This window comes from Tiliqua scincoides, chromosome 7, assembly GCF_035046505.1.
Source record: "Tiliqua scincoides isolate rTilSci1 chromosome 7, rTilSci1.hap2, whole genome shotgun sequence".
In the NCBI taxonomy this organism is placed as follows: Eukaryota; Metazoa; Chordata; class Lepidosauria; order Squamata; family Scincidae; genus Tiliqua; species Tiliqua scincoides.
Window position 1 is genome coordinate 17,670,684 of NC_089827.1, and position 25,207 is coordinate 17,695,890.

Genomic DNA, 25,207 nt, shown 5'->3' on the forward strand with positions numbered 1-25,207 from the left:
ATGAGCCATGCAGGGCCGTCAGGAATTGATGCCTTTCTTGCTCAGCCCTTTCTTGACTGTTTGCAATGACTGCTGGCACCCAAAGTCCTTCCTTAGGATTGGCTGCATGAGCCGTGATGTATAAGGGCCTAATCCTCTCCAACTTTTTAGCACTGGTGCAGCCGCAATGCAGCCCGGAAGTACGGGAACAAATGTTCCCTAACATTGAGGAGGCCACAGCACTGCCACAGGACCACCACCAGCCATACACTGCCGCTCCCACCTCTGCCCGTCCTCCAGAGCTGTTCCTGGGGACAAGCAGAGCTCAGTGTGACCTTCTGCTTGGTGCTTCTGAAGCTTCTGGGGCACCCCAGCAATACTTCTGGTTTTCCATCAGAGAACTTGAGATACATTTAATGGTGCACCAGAAGCCTCAGAAGGTTTTGGAGCACCGCATGAGGCTCCATGTGACTTGGTAAGTATGGGGGAGATGGCATGTTGCCGGGGGGGGGGGCGCAGCACGTTGTGGGCCTGGCCATGGTTGGTACAGTGGTCCATAACTGTCCACTGGCCAGCCTCAGCGACTGGTCTTTGGGAGGCCAATGAGGTGCTGCTTTGAACTTGAATCTCCTGCCCAAAACTCCTACTGGTTTTCTGCTAGAGCCTTTGGAACAGCACGGAATGGTGCAGGAACATCCTGCAACAGGTACTGGCTAAAAAACAGACTTTGCCTTTTGCAATTGGAAATAGTATCTTGTACAATGGCACCTTGTGATTTTTTCTTCTTCTAATGGGGCAACGAATTACACCACATGCAGCATACAGCTGGGTCAATGTAGCAGACAAGAGAGTAAGGGATGATTCATGACTTCCCTGGTTCAAACCTCACCTCTGCCATGAATTCACTAGGTGGCTTTAGGCAAGCCGCTGCCTCCTCATCTTAGCAGTGCAGTTTCAAAAGGAAGATACTACTACTTACCATCTGGGAAGGATTCCAACAAGGTCATACACTAAACACTTTGCACAACAATTAAAAAAAAGTTCTCTATAAGATCAGGTCAGATCCCAGCACTGGTGGATGTTCCATTCCAGAACATTCAGCAGATACAGAATCCACAGATACTGGGGTCCAAATTTAAGCCCCTTTAAAAACAAAATAGTTTTTTTTCTGCACTCTGGGGTGAACCTGAGAACACAAGGGAACTGCCATGTGACCCAGAAGTTGGTCCTTCCAGTTATTAAAACAGCTCTACACTTTTGGAAACAGCACTATTTGGTTGTGAAAGGTAAAAACGGATTGTGGTGTTTTGTTTTTAAGGGAATTTAAATTCAGGACCCAGTACCCACTGTCATCTCCAGTGAGTCAAATCTGTGGGTACTGAAAGTCCACTGCCATTAAGTATTAGAATGCAAATATTTAATCTGCACAATTTATACAGGCCACAGAATTTCACTTTTCTGGGTTTAGAATTTAAATTCTGCACACAGGCTAGCCACACCTATGCTTCCAGGACTAACACTATAAGGCGATTACTGCAGCCCTTTCCTATTTTGTGAATGGCAGATAAACTGGATTAAAACACCTGTGCTGAAAGTACCTGCTAAGCAGAAGTGCCTTTAGCCTTTCTTCAGATGGGAGGCTGTTCTCCCAGATGCTAATAATGTTGGTTCTTCTAAAGCACTGCTTCCCAACCTGTGGTCCGTGGGCCACAGGTGATCTGCGAAACCCTGAAAAGTGGTCCGCAAGGTCTCAAAAAAAAGTCTTGATCACTTCCAGTGTCTCCCCAACAAGCAATTATCCACAGACCACCAAAGAGGGCAGGGAATGGATCACCCACAGCCACAGGGCAGTTAATTCCCCGTTGTCTCCAATAGTCCATGGGGGAGCACTTGGATCACCAGAGAGAGCAGAGACTAGACTGTCCACAGCCACCTGTGGTCCACAGCAATTGCAACTTTTACCTCAGTGGTCTGTGGACTTCTAAAGGTTGGGAACCACTGTTCTAAAGCCACATTGATAAACCGACGTACCAGGTTGATATTTATTATGGGACCCACACCTCAGAAATGGCTTGTAACCAACATAACCATACCTAAAAACCTTCATAATTCCTCAAGGAGAATTTCTTCTTGCAAATGGATTTCTGCTTTCTGTACAGTCTGTAATCAGCATATTGCCAATCCTGGAGGCTTCCCTTGGAGGAGGGGGAGGAACCCATTCATATGGGAAACAATTTCAACTATGAAAAAAATTGAAGGCAAAGGATCACTTGTGCTGTCTTCTACACTACAGCTCTGAAGGTTTTTGAGATTCAACATTCAAGCAGCATGAGTCTCTAGGTACAGCTGCTCAGTGGGGCACAGTAGGGTAGCAACATCAAGATAAAACATCCAGCTTAATTAATTTTTAATTTCCTACATTCCCAAATTAGAAGTAAAAACTGATTAAATAGCTTCCATTTTCCTGACAGCTTAAAAAAAGTGTTTGAGAGACCTGTGAATTCAACCACTCGGTTTCTGCAATTTAGGGGAGGTTTTGCAGCTACTTCTGCACACAACACACACACACACACACACACAGTGTATTATAAATTGATTTAATGTGAACTGCTCTGTTAGGATTTGTACACAAATGGCTGACTGAACATTAAGATTCATAAGAGATGAACATAAAAGAAAAAATGAATCCTTTGTAGCCAAGTCTGTAATTATATGAATGAGGATATGATGTTAATGAACCAAAGGGAGAATGAGACACAAATTGACCTCCCCACAATATGAGGGTTGTGAAATACGCAATAGGCCACCCTCATAAATTGCATATCTCAGCTGGCTTAATTTTACTAATAGAGGAAAAAGCTAAAAAGAAATGATTGCGCATACATAGAAGAATTTGGGGAAGGAACAAGGCATCTTATTTTTTCATTAGGCACTGTTACGCAAAATAACCTGGCAGCAATTCTTTTTCAGTGAAGATATCTGGATCAGTTATGCCAGCAGTAGGGTGAGTAGTGTGTTAAATCAGGGGTGTCCAAACCCTGGCCCTTGGAGACCCCCAATCTGGCCCAACACGACTACTCTCAGCAAACTGTTTGACCTCTCACAAGACCGCAAGACTGAGGGCTCCCTCCGCTGCTTGCTGTTTCATTTCTAAAGCAGCTGCGGCTCCAAAGGAAAGGCCAGCCTTGCTTTGTGCAAGGTCTTGAGCTATTGCAAGACCTTCATTCATTCATATAAGTTCCATCTAATATATTCATTTATGTAAATTTATTCAAATTTTAAATGTCAGTTAATTTTTTCTTCTCAGCCTCCAGCACAACCAGAGATATGACCCTCCTGCCAAAAAAGTTTGGGCACCCCTCTGTTAAACCAAGAGGATTAGTTCAGACAAGCCTGTCCAATGGGTCTGTAGTACCACACAATATAGAGCAAGGGTGCCAATTCAGTTGCCCCCCGTACACCAGGTCATCATTGTTCTCTGGTATGCTGGAAATGTGATGTACAGTGTAATCCTAAAGTTGACAAAAAGCTGTAAAGTGCTTTTTGACGCCTGGAAAATAAGTGGTGCTGGAGGAAGGCCTGTGCCATCCCACACCACATCCCACCCGACAGCTGCCAGGGCAGATAAATGCTGCGCAAAGAGTGGGGATGTGGAAGGGCAGGGCGGAACAGAGGTGGGGAATGGGGAGGGTGGAGTAGTTCATGCTTGGAAGGCAGAGGAGGCCTCTGCCACATCCTAACCCCCATCCCAGGCCTGAAAGCCCTACACAGGGCTACTTGGTTCAAGTAGTGCCATTGAGCAGGTTGGGGCTCTACAAAATTGCAGGTGCAGACCTGAGTAGTCCCATAGGGCTGGCTGGCATGCAACACCAGGTAAAATTCCCTTACTCTGATTTATGCCCAGCCCACACCTACCTAGTGCTAGATACAGTGCAGGCAACTCAGCCTGCCTGTTCCAGTAAAAGTTAGGATTGTGCCCTTAATTACCATCAATTCCTTTCTACCCCCAATGCGTAGGTGAAATTGATGAAAGATGCAAACATTTTCAATCTGTAGTTGTCCAATATATACAGCTGGTTTGAATATTTGGCACAAGCCCAATGTGGGGTTTTGATTAGAGCCTTACATTAATAGGTGTTTGAGATATGCCATTCAGATTGTTACTAAGCTGAAAAAGTGAAGGCAGAAGCACATTCCATCACCTGCTCCCTTTGGGGTATTTGGGGTATCCCCCCCTCCCCTGCAGCCCCCCCCATCCTATGCAGCTGTTTAGGCTCCCCAACCCTCAGCAGGTGCTTTACAGAGGGTCTCATCAGGTGCCTTTCCAGGGCTTCAAGGAAGAATGGAAGTGGGAAAGGAGGCTTATTCTGGTGCAAGTTGTACAAGCATAAACTCTGGATGCTACCCAGAAATCATAACTGTTAGGTTGAAAAGAACAGACAAGAAAGCATAATATAAAACACAGTTTATGTAAAAAATAACAATGCTTTGCATGGAGGTTCAACTGGCTTCCAATTCTGGTCATTTTTTAAGCAAACTGCAATATATACACAATATAAGTGCAATTACAATACAATGTCACAGGAATTTTACTCTTAAGTATACATACATTTCAGTATTACTAAGGAGAGGTCAATACAAAAGTTAATACTAAAGCTCCAATAAAGCATGATATTGAGAAGCCTGGTTCAGAAACTAACCTCGACCAATTCGCAATTATGTACGTGAACCTATGGGAATCATGATATCACTCTTTCCCACCCTCTCCTCTTTTCCTCTCAGCTCAAGAAGAGGAGAGCGAAAACGTTTCCTTCCACTTTTAACACAAACTGCAGTTCCAGGTTACATATACATTTAGGGAACTAAGGTTTGTTAACTAGAACAAGCCTTGCTATTAAACCACAATCTCACCCTGTTTTGTACCAACTCAATAAGCAAACCTCATTTTGATGTGCTCATACACAACATGGAACAGCAGAGTGAGTTAAGAGGAAGCTTTCTTTCTCCTACTCTCCTACAAGATAGGAGGAGGGAGGGGAAGCACCGAAATCTGAGGCTCCCTCAAACTCAGTCATGTAATATTAAACCATGGTTTAATATTACATCTGAACTGGATCTATACTTTCAGAAATGAGACACATTTTGAGACACAGAGCAGGTAGTATCTTTCCAGTAAGCCAAATGCTAGTTTACAAGTTATTACTACCCTCTAGGTGTGTCACTTGCCAGAACCAAAATAACTACATTTCAAATTGTAAATAGAACAGATAGGAGGCCATATGGTAACTTCCAGTCAAATGCAAATTATTTTTTGAAATAATTGTTCTCTGCTTTTAAAAACATGTGCGCTAAAGGATGTAAAATTATTAGAATTTGGTTACACTAGATCACGTCAACCGAACTTTAAAACTGGATGTGCAAGTAATTTTTTCTCCAAGAGCTTAACTACCAGTAGTAAAACATAGTCATCTCAGCATGCAAATGATATATGCTTTCCTAGTGCTCAGTATTTTAAGTGTCATGGGCTATAAAGAAAAGGATGCACTATATTTTTGGATCTGTATTTTTCAGGAGCAATAAATGCTATTGACATGCGAGAGGTCAATCTACACTTCAGAGGAAGTCAGATCAGTTGGAGAAGCAGAAAACATTTCCATGCGCAAGTGTTAATCACTATATGATTAAAACTTGCATATTAAAATAAAACAGCATTTCTTGCATTAATGTATTCTGCAGTTATTAAAGTCAACATGTCTTTCTGAGCAAACATCACCAGCGAGCCACATAATGCAATAGTCACTATCCTTCCATTGAAATCAGAGGTTTGGAGCACTTCAGGTTCTGACTAAACATTTTAAAGCTCTTTTGCCATATATGCAACAATTATTTGGTAAGTAAACAACTGTCAGATCCAGATGAGTTAACACAATAATCCATTTATAGTACTATTCTATGATTGAACCTATCTTATGTGGATTTGGGTGAATCATAAGAACGCACCAGGCTAACAGTATTCAAATACCCTAGTAAAATACTTCATAATAAACTACAATATGTTTCACAACAAAGTTTCCTTACAGAATGGTCAGTAAAGTCATACAAAAAATCTTATCTTCAACTTTTATTTTTAAAAAACTATATTGAGAAGCATCTAAAACACATTCCATCTTAGCAAAAAAGTTCAGCCAGGGCATTTTCTGCATGGCTCAACCAAACTAAATCATGGTCAGGATCTGAAGAATCACACAACTTATTCTGTATGCTTAAGAGGGCTTTATCTTATTTTCTTTAGGCCACCTTTTGGTCCCACTTTTTCTCAAACCATGTGCTGAATAAAAACTTGTTTTGGACGTTGATGGAATATTCAACAGCAGTTTGAGATACAACATTCGGGTGGGCAGGATATGTTCAAAAGCGGGGGAGGGGGGAAAGGAAGAACTCAAAGTAGGCATGGTCATGTCAAGCCCCTTAAGTAGGTCTGTATAGCTCTTTGGATCCCAGCTGTTTTGTTTATAGCAACATATTAAGCTATAGAGGAAACTATGTTCGTTTCCACCAGTTATTCAGGTTCAGTTTGAGGAGTCCTGCTTATAATGTGCTGTTTACACCTAAAACTATACAAAACATGATTGTCAAACTATAAAAGAGATGAAAAGCAAAAGGGACATAGAGATTGTCATCAGTTACATCACATTCTTTCGAAAAACAATTACTTCTGAGCTTTGTAAACAACTTGCTCTCACACTTTTTAAAGTGAGGTTAGTGCCAACTCCATTATTGCTACATTCACAGAATTTTTGATGAGGGATGACAAACATATTTAATTCATCCCTGAAGTAGAAAGACCTTCATTTTTATTGTTTGAGGTTCAAAAGCAACTGAATTATGCAGATTAAACCTGAACTCAGTAATACTCTTATTCACTGTAGTGAAAACATACTAACAGTACTTCAAGCATTAGCAGTGCTTTCTGTTTCACTCTGATCCTGCAAAGAATTCTTCAACACAAACCCCATCTTCATTTTGTCCATGCTGGGACACTGATCTAGACACCCGATCACAGCAATATGCTATTTCTTGCATAAGTGTCCTTCAAGGCTCATATGTTCTCTTCCACATCTGTGTTGTTTAATTCAACAGTCTGGAGAGCCTGTAATGATCACCTTCCCTTAGATCTTCTATCATAAGTGTCCTTTATGCTTTTCATTAGCTGCTTTATGAACACTTTGTATATCCTTCCACAGTATGTGTGCTGTGTCTTTTGCAGTTCCAGTTCAAGGGGTAGCAGCAAGGAATGCATCAAGTCATCACCAAATGAATACTGGAAAAGGAGATGAGAAATGCTGTATCAATAATGCAGATATAGTAATGACATTGAACAATATTCTTTTTTTTCCAAACAGTTCTGAAACGCCTTCTCAATTGCTGCACTAAATATTCAGTTATTATGAAAAACAAACAACGTGTCTTTAAATATGGGCAATACGTAGACAAGGGCTTGTAAAATTTGACAGTATTTTTAATGGAGTGCCGTATACAAAATCATTTTCTAGCAAGTTTGCAATACTTTGCCATTACTCAAAACATCCAATTACTGTCAGCTTAAATGACTGCAAAATGGTTTTGCTGAGGGGAAAAAAAGCTTTCAAAAAAACCAATGTAACCATTCAGGCAAACAAATCTAAAAATGAGTGTCATACGTGTAAATTAACGGGTTAATTTACATGATCATATGCCTGCCATGTTGTAGCCTTGGCCTGAAATGTGTATAATTATCCCGGTATGACATTCTTTAAAATAATATATAGGTCTTATTGAGTTGAAAGAGTAATCTATAGTACCATTAAAGATGGGGCAGTTTCATTAAACTGAATTATGAACAAGCATATACAGTATTTAATAGAACCTGAAGTAAAAACAGTCATTAATTCAATGTTGCAGGTTATTTCACTATATTAAAAACCAAGTGATATGCAAACTCAACATTTCAAAATAAAGTAATTTTGCTAATCTTGCTGACATCAGGTCAGTATTGATCTACGTCTTGTTCAGTGCTTTATGTATAAACAAAAACTTATCATAAAGCAAAGAGATTTTCTTTTCTTAATATTTTCCTTACAATACTCAAAGGAACAAAGAAATTGTACTTTTATGAGACCACATTTTCTTTTGGTGTAGTGTATTCTCAGAACCCCAGTAGTACTCTTCTTCATTTTTATACCTATATGACAACATGCAACAAAGCACCATTAAAATATACTATTGATTTCTGAAGGTTATATACCAGATAGGATGAACATTAAAATAAGCAACATTGCCACATTTCACAGCTCTTCAGTGAGCGTGCTGAAAACACTGATGAATAGTTTATTAGAAACCTTATTCGCAGAACAAAGCTGAACAGTTATGCTAAGCATGACAGACTTGCATGTGCCATTCATATATTATAAATTACACAAATCAAAGCAACGCCATTAACACAGATATGAAAAAGGAATAAGAGTTGGGGAAAAAATAAAATTAATCCAAGCAATACCTTGGATCCAAGTATTACGCTGTGCTATCTAAGAAAATTTGAACGATTTTGCATTTATATCAATATAGGCATATCCCAGCGATACATCGCAATGCATTCCGGGGCAAAGGAAAGAGTCTTACACTACTAGGGCGAGGATACAGGCTGCTCACAAGGCTGCCTGAAACCCTCAAAACACAGAGGTTTTGCTACTTGGGGGTAAGCAAAGCTATTTTGGGGTATTTACTTTCCTGAGCTTTTAAAAGTGAATCCCCAGTATCAGCAGGGGTGGGTCCGGAATGGAACCTCCGTAGATACGGGGTACGCCTATATTTCAGTGTTTCTTAACTTCAATGCGAGCATTTCAAAAATGCCGTTTTTAGTATAGCATCAATAGTTTAGCCACAATTTATGCTATGCAGTTGTACGATACAAAGCGTATTACAATGCATTAGGCCGCTAGTTCCCAAACATCTCCTCAGAAGCTGGGGACCACTTTAAGTCTTTGCATGAGAGGAAGCCAGGATTGCACCACTGCTGGAGAAGAAAGAGGATTTTGGTAACATTCTAGGGGCAGTGTCAACCTCCCAGGGGGTGCAGGGAGCCTGCAGATGCGTCCACTGGGCCTCCCAGAATGTTTAAAAATCATGATTGTCACCCAAAAAGTATCCCCTGACCTTAAGGGGGCCTCCATTACTGAACCCCTATCATAGGATGCAGCTCACACACACCTTGTTGGCTCTGCTGAACCACTGCAGGAAAGTTGGATGGGACTGGATCTAATACTGCAATCCTATCCATGTCTACTCAGAAGTATGCTACACTGAGTTCAAGGGGACTTCCTCACAAGGAAATGTACAGAACTGCAACCTAAGATTTATCTGACTGGCTAGAGGACCATTAAATAGAAAGGATGATGACAGATTTCATTTCAAGATGATTTTTGTATGCTATTTTTGTTAAGCTAGTGTTAACAGATAGGTAAGGGCTACAGATGTAGATACTTACAGTTTTAATTGCTTCATACACAGCTCGAAAAGCTGGTTGTTTATCATCATGGTAAACACCTCTGTTTCCATGAAGAATAAATATTCCTTCTTTTTCAGCCTGATGACAGTTGCTTCCATAAATGCAGTGGTCAGGCCGATAATTCCATTGGCAAGGAAAAACAAAAAGGCTTTCTGTACAGAAAAGCAGTACAGCAATTACAAACTGTTGAAACTAGTTTCAAGTTTCTTATTGAAATGGCAGTTATCTATATTATTTCTAAACAAAAAGTAAAGCAAACACGGTAATTAGACAGTTTAAAACTTAATCTGACAGATGCATGACATCCTTAAGACTTACCATATTGGCAAGAATACATTGGCAAGAATACAAAACCAATCCTAAAATTACTAGTCAAAAACACAAAGACTAAGAGCCTAATCCTGAGCTCTTTAGCGCCAGCAGTACAAGCGTACAGCCAGTGCTGGGTGTGTCTGTAAAGCATGTTTACGGCACCCTCTGCTCAGGGACTGTCAGTGCTGAGGACAGATGCCATCTGGAGCAAGGAAAGCTCTGAGCAGTGGTAAAGTTTGTCAGGGCGAGGAAGGCATTCTGGGATGGGGAGAGGACAGGGAAAGAACTAGGGCAGGAAGGGGGGTGGGACTGCTAGAGCCCTACTCCGGCAGATCTAATGTTCTGTGTTAAGCTGAAAAGCCCAACACGGAGCTCTTTCCTTCTGTACCAGCAAACTAGCTGGTGCAGACTGCAGGAGACCCATTGAGGGGCCTGTGCCATACCCTTAAGCAGACTCCAGCCTATACAAGGCAGTGGTAGCCATTTTAGTGCAGCTGCTCCTCCGGCAACGGGCAGTTCAGGATTGGGCTCTAAAGCACAATAGCACAATCCCATACATATCATTAAGCCCTATTCAATTCAATGGAACTTACTCCCAGGTGTGTCTAGGATTGCAGCCTCACACTAGAGTCATGGCATCCACTAAAAATGTTCAGTTCTCTCTCAAGGAGGCCAGATCATGCCTTATACCAGTGGTGCCCAAACCTACCTCTGTCATGATGCCCTCCGTGTTGCAAACGCTGAGCTTGGCACTCAGAAGTAATTGGTAATGACATGCGATGCAAGGATGTGATTACGTCACCACCACTTACTTCTGGGTTGCTATGAAGTGCCCCTGAAAATAGCGGTAAGAGGCTCAGAGCAAGTGAGTGAGCTTTTAATGCAGGAAAACACTTGCATGTGGAGCTCTGCCTACCGAGCTAAGACTCTGCTCTTTGGTCATCAACACTGCATTGTGGTCTCACTGCCAAGTGCCTCAGGCAACAGGAGTCCCGCAACACCCCTGAACATTTGCCACACTTCCCCACAGGCCACAAATTAGGCTGGGAACCACTGCTTTACACATCGGCCCGATCAACCACAGCAACATATCTCTGAAGAGAGGGAACATGTACCACCTTTCCAGAACTACTTAACAGAACTTCTATATGGACCTCTATCCTACTTGGGGTAAAGATGTCCAAAGAAACTTCTTTCCCCATTAAAATCAGAGAGGGAGGCTCTCTTGCATGTCCCCCTTCCCTCTGAGGTTTGGTTACAGAGATGTGCCAGGTGGGTGTGCCAGGCAGCTTTCGCAGTGGTGGTCCTCCAAAACGGAATTCCTTGCCTCTATACTGCAGTCTCCTTCACTGCTAGTACTGTGCTGGAGGCTGAACAGCTGGCTCTTAGCACAGGCTTTTTCTGAGCTTATTTGACTTTTTTGTTCTTCCAGTTTCTTGCTTTAATTGCTGCAGATTTTATTGTATTTTTGTATTAATAATGCTTTTAATTTATATTATAAACCAAACACCCCAAAAGGAGAAAGGCAGTGCAGAACTTTTAAAATAGTAATAATAATTTTAACTGTCAGGATCTGAACCTAACTGAATCTAGTTAAATCTGTCGTATTTAACCTAAATCTTCAAGGCCATATTCTAGCCCAGAGATGTCAAACTCGTTTCATTCAGAGGGCTGAAGTTAGCATTCGTGGTGACTTTTGAGGGCCAGAAATGATGACATTAAGCAGATGGCCAGAAATAAGTATATTTTGTTCTCACCTAGAAACTCATTAGCTGCAAATGACAGAAAAAAAGTGTGCACATTTTTGTTCATATTTTCAAGATATAAGGGAGCCCAATTATCAAGCTGGGAAAGTCTAATCATAATGGGGGTCAGACAAATTGCTTCCAGGGACCACATGTGGCCCACAGACCTTGTTTTTGACACCCTTGCTATAGCCAAACTGCGGGCCGTGGCTCTCCAGGAAGCCATGGAAACCAGCCAGGGGAGCCACAGAATTCTTGCAAAAAAAAAACCTGCCTCCCTATACAATGAATAGGATTGTAGCCCTAATGGGGAGCCATGGCCAACGGTTCAGTAGGTCAACTGAGCCAGTAGTCAAAAAATATTGGGAACCACTGTCCTACAAAATGCACCACCACTGTCCTCAACAAAATGCAAAGAGGGACATTATTAGAGAAGGTTGAAATTCTGCAAAGGAGTTCTGCTTATATCTCTAAGGCAGGGGTGCCCAAACCCCGGCCCTGGGGCCACTTGCAGCCCTTGAGGCCTCTCAATGTGGCCCTAAAGGAGCCCCCACTCTCCAATGAGCCTCTGGCCCTCCAGAGATTTGTTGGAGCCCACACTGGCCCGACACAACTGCTCTCAGTGTGAGGGCGACTGTTTGACCTCTCGCGTGAGCTGTGGGATGAGGGCTCCCTCCACTGCTTGTTGTTTCACATCTGTGATGCGCAGCAAAGGAAAGGCCAGCCTTGCTTTGTGCATGGCCTTTTATAGGCCTTGAGCTATTGCAAGACCATCATTCATTCATATAAGTTCATCTTTAATATATTCATTTATATAAGCTTAGGTAAATTCATTCAAAATTTAAATGTAAATTAATTCTTTTTTTCCTTGGCCCCCGACACAGTGTCAGAGAGACGATGTGGCCCTCCTGCCAAAAACTTTGGACACCCCTGCTCTAAGCCAAAATGCATCACAAGTTCAGATTGTGCCCTATGCAAAGGAAAGTATGTCTCAAATATACAGGGTCACAAACCCCAAGACAGTTTTCAATTTTGTGCTGGAAAGAATTTGATGGCAACCTTATTGTTCAATTTAGCATTTTACAGAAATTGCAGTAGCAAAAGGAATGTAAAGCTGAAATCTGATCAGTATTTAAATGCTCTGAGTAAATCTAAAACACAGATTTCAATACAAAGATTCGGTGGTTCAACTGGCAATCGTGTGCTCAGGTACATGATTCATATGGCATACTGGACAGTTGAGAAAAAGCAGCTTACCTGGATTATGATAAAACATAATGTTTAGAAGGTCTTGATCACCCCACGTTATGTTCAGCTTGTATTTTTTTAGCAATGGCATGAGAATCTCTTCCCATTGTAAGCGTGCTGTCGTCATATCATTCTTCAACATAGAAAGCAAAGACCAATATTAGACCTAAAAGAAAATCTAGGTAGGCTTGTTGCTATACTGGGATCAGATACCCCATATGCAGTGCCATTCTGCACAAACTTGCTTAGAAGTAAGTCCTACTATGTTCAGTGTGATTTACTCTCAGACAAGTGTGTACAGGATTTACAATGCATAAAATAAGTATGACTGGTACAATATTTACATTGTATCCCTTCCCTGCAACTATTAAAAATATTAAAATCTTGTATCCTTGTCTAAGGGCGCCTTCAACAGATCAAATGGACCTGGTACAACGCGCTCTGGATCACAGCATGTGCTACCTGAGAGTCTAACCAAAAGCACCCCCATGCTGAAAACTTCCTCCTTCAGTGTGTACGGTACCATCAAAAACAGTTGCAAATTCTTTCCAAGTTGATTGGATTCAGAACTAAAATAACCGAATCCAGTTCAGTTTACTCTCCATTGTCCATTGCCTCTACTGTGCTGGAGGCTGAACAGCTGGCTCTTCGCACAGGCTTTTTCTGAACTTGTTTGATTTATTTTTTTATTTTATTTTTTATTCTATTTTATCTTTACAGGTCCAGCCTTGTTATACACAGATTTTTTTATACACGGATTTGACTCAACACAAATGGTCACTGCAAATGAGAAGGAATGTGCTGATTCCTGGAGAAGGGAAAAAATGCATCCCTTTAAAATAAGTTTAAAAACTGAACAGTCATTTAACAATAGCCTCCTTAATGAGAAAGAGAGAGAGGGCAGCTGGCTGACAATCCATCAATCCTTCTCTTTCCAGGTGACCCCTCCCCTCCCCCTGAGCACGTGAAAGAAAAGTGATCGATTTGCATTGGTGAAGGGAGGGGCTGAGTGAAGCACCTTTCTAAGCTCTTGGAGGAGGACTGATTGATGGATTATCTTCTTAATGACTCTTATCTTAGATCACAAAGGTCAGCAAGGCTGTTTTTTAATCACCAGAGCAAAGAAACTTTGTTTTTTAAATTGATTTGCTATAGCTCGTTTTTTGCCATCCACGTGAGTGCTTGGAACGGAACCCACACAAATAATAAGGCTCAACCTGTATTTATTTTATCTAAAATGCTGCAGTATTTTATTGTATTTTTGTAATAATAATGTTTTTAATTGTTATTATAAGCCAACCTTCCCAAAAGGAGAAAGGCAGCGTAGAACGTTTAGGCCAGCATTTTTCAACCTTTTTTTTTTCATCTCATGGCACACTGAGAAGGTGCTAAAATTGTCAAAGCATACCATCAGTTTTTTTTTACATGACACACCACACTGCCAGTGGGGGGCTCACGTCCCCCAATGGCCTTACTAGTATATCACCTTCCCCCCAAACTGCCATGGCACACCTGCAAGACCATTCTGCACACCAGCGGGCTGTAGCACAGTGGTTGAAAATCGCTGCCCTAGGTGTACTGATACCATCTCTGACCACATCTCCAAGCAATGTACGTAGTAGGATGCTTACGTAGTAGGATATGGCTATAATGAACTGGATAATACTGAACAAACTCAACCCGAATATGATAGAAGTTATTCTAGTTTGTGGTTCCAGTTACATTTGTTCATGCTGGGACCAAACTCTGGGGATGCTCTTGCCTGGATTCTTTGGGACTCAGCTGCCACTTTTTACCAACACCTTTTGTTCTGTTAAGCTGTAGTCTTCCCTCTGTTCCTGGACCAGGTGTCGCCAATCTCCCCCCTTCCGCTGCAGTCTTCCTGGAGGGGTAGTAATCCTATACCTGCACATGCTGTGGTAAAACTCATATTTTAAAGGATGAGTTTTGTAAATAAAGACTGAAGAACTGTATTGAACCTTCTGCCACTTGCAACAAACAATGTCAGTCTAAATCAGTGGTTTTCAACCTTTTTCATCTCTCAGCACACTGGCAAGCCACTAAAATGGTCAAGGCACACCATCAGCTTTTTGACAATTGACAGGGCACACTGCTGTCAATGGGGGCTCACATCCCTCAATGGTTCTATTGATAAATGACCCTTTCCCAAATTCCCGTGGCACACCTGGGGACCATTCATGGCACACCAGTGTGCCACGGCACAGTGGTTGAAAATGGCTGGTCTAAATCTATCACAGAATGGTGCGCCCAGTGATGTCCATCAATCGCCATTTGATTATATCCCATAAAACACATCCACTTCATGCAGAAATCTCTGTAAAAATGTAAGTAGACCACCAATTTAAAATATTCCTGCTGCATAGCAACACACATCTAGAGAATTCTTTTGTGAATTTCAGTTCCTGTAGTACTACAAGCTGACAACTTTGGGAAATACAATTGTAACTTTAAAATATTGGTATATTAGACGTATAGGGACTGAGTAAATCTGTGGCTTTACACACACGACAATAGATAATATTTTTATAGGTATTGTATGTTTATAGTAAACTGTCTAGTAGCACCACCTTCTGGTCAAATTGATGGATTCACAATGGATTCACATCCATTCTATTGCTACACTCTGCATGCCTTTGATTCAATGAACTACTACACAAATGATATAAATATTTTCTATCAAAGAAGTAAGAATAAGCTACATAAGGAAAAACCACCATAACTTGGCTAGAGAACATCAGCAAAAAGGCTTCCATTAGGAAAAGTTATAGCACTCCTTAAAGATGAGAAGGAAATCAGATATTGATAACCACAAAAAAGTCATCAATGAAAAAGTAAATTCAGTAGTAATTCAGTATACACCTTTTCAGTCTTTAATTTTTAAAAGCAGTGAAAATGTGAAAAGAACCAACACATACCTTGAAATATTTTCTTCTTATGCGGGTCATGTTCATTAGCATTACTCCAGAATTTATTCCAGTTTTTCCGTAATATGGGTGTCTAGCAAAACGATTATACCATCCAATGCGAGGTTCTTCATGTTCTGGCGCCATTGCAGCAATTTGAGTAGAATTAAATTTTTTCAGGAAAGACCAGATATCATCAACTGGCCTTAAAAACAAGATGTCTGTATCAACATACAATAAAGAGTCCACATGTCTGAGGATTAACTATGAAGGAAAAAAGAAATTTGAAATGATTGTGAGGTCAGACACTAATCATTTCTGAAACGCATCCTGACCAATATACATTAAGTTGCAGTCTCTTCCCAAAATATAGCTATATAAGCACATAGCCTTTATTTTTTCAGAACTAATCACAAAGCACAGAAAATTTAACAAAATTATCTTGAAAAGTTTGTGATTGTAAGTCATGTGCAAAAATGTCACTATCCAGAAATAAAAACAAGAGTTAATCGTTTAGGATGTTGAATTAATTTCTGACATTTTGATGTTGCTATTCCAGTTTTAGTGTACTGTAAACTACTAGACTTTATACTTTTTCCATTTTATTATTTTTAATTTTGAAAACTACAAAAGTATGAAGTACACATTTATAAATGTGAATAAATGTTTGTTTTCAGATTTTATATGGAAGCTAGGCAGTGTTTAGTTTCTGAGTGTTATGAGAAAGCATAAATACAAAGTAGAAGACTATCTTTGCTTATACTTGAATTCCCTATAACTGACTTTTATATAACAGTGAACACACATGTGTGCATATACAGACATCCCCCGGGTATCTGTGGATGATGCATTCCTGCTCCCCCTGTGAATACTGGAGGATGCCTGCATACATACAGCCATCTTCAAAAATCACCCAGAAGTATTCTATGTAGATTGCCCCTTATCTGGACATCCAAAATTCAGACTATTCTGAAATCCAGACACACTTTTGTCCAAGACTTTAAAAAAAAAAAAAAAGATTCTGTAGCGTAAACACTAGAAGGTCTTGAACTCATTCCAATATACAGTTCAGGTATAGGCTGCAAGTTCTATTCTCCACTCTGTGGGACATACCTATACAGAAACTGATGAAAATGACTGAGGCCAGATGACACCCATAAGAACATAAGAACATAAGAACAGCCCCACTGGATCAGGCCATAGGCCCATCTAGTCCAGCTTCCTGTATCTCACAGCGGCCCACCAAATGCCCCAGGGAGCACACAAGATAACAAGAGACCTCATCCTGGTGCTCTCCCCTACATCTGGCATTCTGACTTAACCCATTCCTAAAATCAGGAGGTTGCGCATACACATCATGGCTTGTACCCCATAATGGATTTTTCCTCCAGAAACTCGTCCAATCCCCTTTTAAAGGCGTCTAGGCTAGACGCCAGCACCACATCCTGTGGCAAGGAGTTCCACAGACCGACCACGCGCTGAGTAAAGAAATATTTTCTTTTGTCTGTCCTAACCCGCCCAACACTCAATTTTAGTGGATGTCCCCTGGTTCTGGTATTATGTGAGAGTGTAAAGAGCATCTCCCTATCCACTCTGTCCATCCCCTGCATAATTTTGTATGTCTCAATCATGTCCCCCCTCAAGCGTCTCTTTTCTAGGCTGAAGAGGCCCAAACGCCGTAGCCTTTCCTCATAAGGAAGGTGCCCCAGCCCCGTAATCATCTTAGTCGCTCTCTTTTGCACCTTTTCCATTTCCACTATGTCTTTTTTGAGATGCGGCGACCAGAACTGGACACAATACTCCAGGTGTGGCCTTACCATAGATTTGTACAACGGCATTATAATACTAACCGTTTTGTTCTCAATACCCTTCCTAATGATCCCATATGGGTAACCCATATGGGTAACACTGAAAACAGCAAGAGAAAGCATTATGAAATCCAGACAAATCCAAAATACAGACACCTTCCTATCCCAAGCAGCCCAGATAAGGGATACTTAAGCAATAACATTCTATGACACATCCAGATTGGACTAATAAATGTTCATTCAGCATGTTTTTCACTTTACCAAACACCTTGCACCAATTTAAGAACCACAAATGAACAAAGGTTGCAATCCTAACCACACTTTCCTGAGAATAAACCCCACTGAACAAAATAGGACTTACTTCTGAGTAGACCTGGTTAGGCTTGTGCTCTAAATCACTGTTCTCGAAAGCACATCTAAAGTTCAATAAAAAGAGCCCAGGGAATTTCAACAACACTATGAATCTTGTCATCACCACTACTTACTGGCAAGAAAAGTCTCTGAGATGCACAGGGTTTAAACAATTTCTTCCATTCGGCTGCATTTTCGGTTGGAAATGAGATGGGGTATAAAGTATAATTAAATTTTTCTTGATACGCCAAACCATCAAGCTGAAAAAGCATTTCAAAAGTTTAGTATTTCATTAAAGTACTGAAATAAGAACAAGAAAGATATTCTAGCTGTTTTATAAACAGTAAAAGGCTATTCAAAACACTGCAAAATCAAATAAAATGTTTAAGGGTCCAATCCTATCCAATTTTCCAGTGCCAGTGCAACGGTGCCAATGGAACATGCACTGCATCCTGTGGTGGGGAGGCAGTCACAGGGGCCTCCTCAAGGTATGGGAACATTTGTTCCCTTACCTCGGGGCTGCACTGCAGTTGCACCGGTGCTGGAAAGTTGGATAGGACTGGGCACTAAGTCAGCGGTTCTCAAACTCTCAGGGAGTTTGAGCACCACTGTAAATTCTTGTGGGGAGAGGGAGGAGACAGCGATGCGATCGCCAGAATCACTTTGCTGTGGAGGGGGCACAGGGGCTTGCTTAGAATTACAAGAGGCTGGACCAGGCTCCTGGAGGTGCGAGGAGCCTCGCACCAACCTCTGCAGCGCACCCTGAAGCACGCAAACTGTCAAAATAATGATCGTGACCCTGTTCCGGTTTTGCGACTAAAAACTGGAAGTGGGTTGCAATCGTTATTTTAAGTGTCTTCACGCTTTGGGAAGCCCTGCGGAGGCTGGAGCAGGGCTCCCTACAACCCTGGGAGCCTGTTCCAGCATCCAGTAAGTTTAAGCAAGGCTCTGCACCCCTCGACAGTGATGTGATTCTGGCAAGGGTGTAGAGGCCAGGGCTCTCTGGCTGGGGCATTGTGACACCCCAGTTTGAAAACCACTGGTTTAAGTAATAAGCAACATTGTTAGTCAAAGGCCTCCTCAAAACTAGATTGATGCTCTGGCATTATATAGGTAAATTGACACTGTTTTCCATTCTTTTTCAATTATTAGATAGGGGATAGAAATATAAGAATGATTTGTCATGGGGAGGAATTAAATGTTTCAGAGTAAAAGCAGGATTTTTTTCTGTTTGATAAAATCAGACCTAGAAAACAAGGTAAACCTTTGAGATACAGACAATTCTCAGCATCCATAGGCGTTAGGTTTCCAGAAAACTCAGCAGGTACTGAATCTGTGGATATGGAATTATGGAACCTATGGAATAAACAGGGTTAACAGGAAAATCAAACTGGCACGAATACCTTCAGAATTGCCATGGATAGCTTCCGAATGGGCTCTTGAGAGATTCAAAATGGCTGCTGCAGATGCTGGGATAGCTTCAGAATGGCACAGGTTGCATCGAAATGGCCATGGATAGGCAAGAACAAACCGCATACGGCGGGAAGTCACACTCTTTGTTCCAGAAGAAAAGCAAACCCACAGGAACAGAGTGCATGGATACCGAGAATGGACTGCACCTCAAATAATATTTGTTCACCAGGTCTGTCCTTTCTTATTTTGGGTACATATATGGCACTCACACACAGCCTGAGTTTCAGAAGAAGAAACCCAAATGGTAAGTTTTCAACTATTTTTTTGAAAGAGGCTTCATATACTTCACTAAAAGGAAGATGACACTTTGAAGCAGCAAAGGTTAGCAAACTTTAGTACACAAAGGCGATACAATAGAATATAATGACAAGACAATTTTTAGATTAAATTTGCATCTAAAGATATTCATAGTCTGACTTCATAATCTTTGCTAGAACAGTTCAGTTTGCTGTCTCTCTACAAAAAATTCCCATCCATAAAGAATTTCCAATTTCTTCCCCTAAAACATGAAGGATGAGAGAAAGAGCATGTGAACTCTAGGCTTGCAGTTTCTCATGCTCATAAAAATAAACCATAGCTCGCTATCTATGATGTTGCAAGACAATAGCTATGAGCAAGCTACGTAACACTTTGAAGGAGAGTTCTACAAGAAAAGAACCTAAAACCAAATTTACACTTTTTTTGCTCATGGAAGATATAATGCATTCAACTAGAAAGTAAACAATGCTGCTAGATTTCACTGATCTCATATCTAAGTCACGGTTTAGCTTTATTCCCCCGAAGCAAGACCGCTTATAGCTATCTGAACACCAAGAACCAGAAATCAAACAAGGGCAAGTCATTATTAAACCAGCAATTTCAGGCACGCACTATTTGAGTACTTTAAACTCTCTGAATACTTACGTGCTGTTGAAAATCATTGTGCAGCGAGTCCTCAGCAAAAATATGAAACTGTAGAGGTGCAATGCTGAAAATAATGGCTGATCTCAGCATCGTAACTGTCTCTTCCAACCTTTCACCACAGGCTACCACTGCTAAGTGCATCTTCTCAGAAGGCAAAGTTTTCAGAGAACCATATCTAAAACAAAGAACACAAGTAGTAATGGTTTCCAAAGAGACATTAAAAGTAAACCTTTTTAAAAAAAATCAAGTTGCATTTTTACCACTATAATATTTTATGGCAGTGGTTCTCACACATTTTTGCATCGGGACCCACTTTTTAGAATGAAAATCGGTCAGGACCCACCGGAAGTGATGTCATGACTGGAAGTTACATCATCAAGCAGGAAAATGTTTAACAATCCTAGGCTGCAATCCTACCCACACTTACCCAGGAGTAAGTCCCATTTACTGTCATTGTTAAAAGAATATACATAGTAGCTTGTTAAAAGTACAGGTCTATAACATTTCCCCAAATTCCATGGTAGCATCAAGTCTAATATATTAAAAATAAAATATTGAAATGAATGGGGACCCACCTGAAATTAGCTCGCAACCCACCTAATGGGTCCCAACCCACAGTTTGAGAAACACTGTTTTAAGGGAATGTTTTGGTGAGTGTCCTGTTAATTGGGCAAAGAAGCACCTTTTAAAATGGCATCCTCTTATATTTACCAGGGGGAGAGCTACAGTCCCTCTTCACCCCAGCATGTTGTCTTTTTCTAGCGGCTGTTGCTGGTGCCTCTTCTCCATCTCTCTGTGAGCCCAATGGGCACAGGGAGCTATTTATTGACTGTTTTGCTATGTAAATTGCTTTGTGAACTAAGTTTTGTTGAAAAGTATTAATATAACTATTAATAATAAACATTGTATGACCCTACACTTCACATAAAAAATGAGGGAGCTATTAATACTAACATAATTAAAATGCATCAATCACAGAATATAGACTAGGGCAGTGGCACAATCTAAAAAGATCAGCAGCAGGAAACAAATCTAAACACAGAATAAAAGGTATGTCCAAATAAAAAGCCTTTGCCTAATACCTGAAAGACATAAGACTCAATTTTATGAGAGCCTCTCTGTGGAGAGAATTCCACAAATGCAGAAATCCTACAAAGGAGGAACTTTCCCTGGTCACCGCCCACCTGACTTCAGAGGCAGGAGCACCTGGCTGGCAGGAGAAAGGAAAACAGAAAAAGCTTCTCCAAGAAGACTCCTGAGAGTAGGGTGAGATGGAGCAAGGGGAACGGTTGAGAAACTGCCAAAACCATCAGGCAGACACTCCTTCCCTGAGCGTCCACCCAATTTTCAGTCCTTGTCCCCTTTCCTGACATTCCCCCATAGTCAATCCCCACTGGGAGGGCTCTCTGATCTGGTTTTTCATGGATACTGGATGCTGCTATCTAGTACAGAGGGATGGGAAAATTTTAAGTGTCATTCGTGTTCCACTGAATGCCATACTAGTCTCTGCTTTCTTATTATGCCTCAATAGGCTCTATTACTTCTATTCTTAACATACTTTTCAAGTTCATTTCTGCCATGCTTCCCAGTCATATAAGAACGGTTACAATGATTAGCTTCTAAAAGCCAGTCCAAAATGGTGTTTCAGCATTAGATAGTAGTAGTAAAAGTAGCAGCAATCCTGAAGTAGATATGGTTAATCTTTCTTAAACTTCAAAAGCCATGTTTTCTTTTGTCCTCTGGCTACTTGGAAATATTTTGATGGATAAGTGAGTTTCTTGAGTTAACAAAGCAATTTTCAACTTTTTTCACCTCATGGCACACTTAACAAGGCACTAAAATTGTCAATGCACACCATCAGTTTTTTGACAATTGACAAGGCACACTGCATTGCAAGTGGGGGTTTCGCATCCCGCAACGGTCCTACTAATAAATGACACCCAAAAAAAAATCCCATGGCACACCTGCAGATCATTCATGGCACACCAATGTACCATGGCACACTGGTTGAAAATCACTGAGTTAACATATTGTAACCAATAAGAAAAAAAATTAAATTGTATCATCCCAAAAGATTAGGACAGGTAACAACGTTTTAACATGCAAATGAAAAATGCATAGCTAAAATTCTATGCAATTAGCTACTATCCAACAAATGCTGAACCACCAGCCTTTTATCACTCACCATATCTCTCCCCTCCCAAAGCCAGTGACCATCTTAAATCAAAGTTCCTGCATCATTCCTAAATGACACTTAGACTTTGAAATTCCAGCAGCCAACATAGCCAAGTGCAGCATATGTTGTGCAGCATATGTTGTGCAGCAGCCAACATAGCCAAGTGCTTAATTTCAATATTCTCCAGCATGTTGCTCCAAGTTTTGGAACCAGTTACAACAAACAGGATAACCTCAATACATAGTTCCACATATACTTCCTTCTCTGCTACAGAAGAGTAAGCATTCCAAACACAGAAATATGTTTATTGTAAGCATCAAACATTCCATTCTAACAGGGCAGTCTGCAGCCACTAATTCCAGTTCATTAAATAACATTTTTCAAAACTATTGATAGTTTTCACAGAGTGAACAATGAGTAGCCTCCAGAGAATGTTTGTGGGAGACATGCTCACACCATTACCCTCCTACTGAAAAACCTCACCAAAAAAAAGCCACTGCAGAGATTCTGGGGGGACAGACTACAGACTGAAGGGAGCGGGAGTACCTGGATGTTTGGAGGGAACAGTGAACAAAGGTTCCATTTGCTATTTCTTCTCAGTTTCCAAATATTGCTCCATTCCCACATCATAAAAGCACGCCACTGCAGAGCATTACCTCTGCAGTGACTTGGTGGGGTGTCAAGGGTTTCAAAAGGGATGGGAGAAGGAAAAAAGCACCCTTGGGATGCTATTTAATTATGGTTTTAGAAAATTAAAATGAAGTTTGAACAAAAAGTTTTTAAATAAATCATAGTAGGTGTGTCTTTTTCAAAATACTCAGGTTTGGAATGAGATCTGAATACAAACAAAAATACGTTAAAGCCAATTCTAAAGACAAAAGGGCCCAATCCTATCCTTTTCAGTGCCAATGCAGTTTTAAGGCCTCAAGGAGGCCTCCATGACTATCCCCTTAGGCAGGTGTTGCCTGCCACATTGGCATGGCTGCATTGGTGCTGGAAAGTAGGAAAAGACTGGATCCAAAAACTGAATCATGATTTTCAAATTAGTTTAGTACCATGAGAATGAACCTGCAATCATGCGTTCCTCATCCTATTGCATGTTTTTAATTCAATGAGTGACTTCCTTTATGCAGGTCATCCACAGACCCCCAGTGGATACCAAATCTGTGGAAAAATAGTTTTAAAGACCCACTTCTATTGTCACCCCAGAATGCATTGGTATAGACACTATACTGCATTCAGCCACTAGTTGGGGTGAATAACAAAATCTAATGGAATGAAACTACAATAATTTAACAGCATGAATGTAGGAAATTGGATTTTGGTGCTTTTTCCCCTTGTTATTAACATTATTATTATTAATAGTATTTATATACCACTTTTCAACAAAAAGTTTACAAAGCAGTTTACAGAGAAATTATCTAATGGCTTGGTGTCCCAAAAGGGCTCACAATCTAAAAGGAAGCAAAAGCAGATAGCCACTAGAAAAAACACTGCTGCGGTCAGGAGGGGTTACAAGACATTTAAAGGTGGACTTCTGAATCAGTGGATACCAAGATTCCCTCTGTAAAGCAAACCACAGTTCACTATTCCATCCAGGCTTAGGGTTATGCTTGCCCTCCAAACCAGTTACTACAGGTCAGTTTCAAAATGTAGCTTGCTACACAGGTTTGCAGGGCAAGTGCAAACCATTTGGCCAGTTTGGATATTGTAGCAAATTATGGTTTATAGTAAAAGAGAAATAATACATTGCACCAAAGAGCTTGAGGGAGGAAAGCTTGTACAAGCACAAGGCTTGTTCATGTCACACCAAACCAACACTGGCCAACTCAATGGCCAATTACCTTTTCCCATCTCTAGGAGTAGAATAAACAGTCAAGGAGCTGATAACATCGAGGTTAACCAGGCAGGTTTTGAAGTTCTCTAGAAATCAGGCCAGCTCACCCTGAAGGCACATTTGAGGGAGGGGGAAAACCAATTATCCTTATCTTTGCTAATCAGCTAGCAGAGATTCCAGAAAACAAGAGGCAGAGGTCCTGCTTTGTGTCTGGAAAACCCCTTTGATAAGCAAGCTCAGTGGTGCTTTATAGCCTGAAAGGATGACTGCATACTCAGAAGTCTCACTAATTTCAATGAGGCTTACTCCCAGGTGTGTACTGGAGTACATTAACAGAAAATCACAAGGAAAAGTTTGCGGTCAAGATCAGTTGGAAATAAGGAATTATTATAAATAAACTACAGCAAATTTCCTTCCTCCATTTTTAAACAGTGACTTTTAATCAAAATGAATAGAAATTTTTCAGTAATTCATTAAATTAAATGCAAAAAATTATATTCTCACCAACAATCCCAAGTAAAAACTGAAGTTGTCCCCCCAAACATTTTACACTGTTCTACCTTTAGGAAAGAAAAAACTACTTTTTGAAGCTTGAGTTTTTTCTGTTGAAAGTAATCTGTGGAACTCCTTGCCACAGGAGGTGATGATGGCATCTGGCCTAGATGCCTTTAAAAGGGAATTGGGCAGATTTAAGCCCATCATAGGTTACAAGCCATGGGAATCTCTGAATTCCAAATGCAAGGCAGTAGCAGGAGGATACAGGTCTCTTGTTGTCTTGCGTGCTTCTTGAAGCATCTGGTGGGCCACTATGAAATACAGGAAGCTGGACTAGGTGAGCGTTTAGACTGATCCACTGGAGCTTTTCTTATATTCATAGGCTATGAAAGAACCCAAGTTTCAAAAAAGC

At 40.8% G+C, this 25,207-nt stretch overlaps 1 protein-coding gene across 2 annotated transcripts in view; it reads right to left on the reverse strand.

Annotated features, from left to right (window-relative positions):
- Positions 1 to 4,429: 4,429 nt before the first annotated feature.
- Positions 4,430 to 25,207, reverse strand: part of GXYLT1 (glucoside xylosyltransferase 1) — a 37,461-nt gene continuing 16,683 nt past the window's right edge. For both annotated transcript variants that reach the window (XM_066633512.1, XM_066633511.1), the window contains 6 exons: positions 20,288 to 20,462; positions 18,046 to 18,171; positions 15,765 to 16,016; positions 12,838 to 12,961; positions 9,503 to 9,675; positions 4,430 to 7,300 (listed from right to left, as the gene is read on the reverse strand). In XM_066633512.1, the coding sequence (XP_066489609.1) occupies positions 7,139 to 7,300; positions 9,503 to 9,675; positions 12,838 to 12,961; positions 15,765 to 16,016; positions 18,046 to 18,171; positions 20,288 to 20,462 (1,012 nt within the window). In that variant the 3' untranslated portion in view covers positions 4,430 to 7,138. The remainder of the gene's footprint in view (positions 7,301 to 9,502; positions 9,676 to 12,837; positions 12,962 to 15,764; positions 16,017 to 18,045; positions 18,172 to 20,287; positions 20,463 to 25,207) is intronic.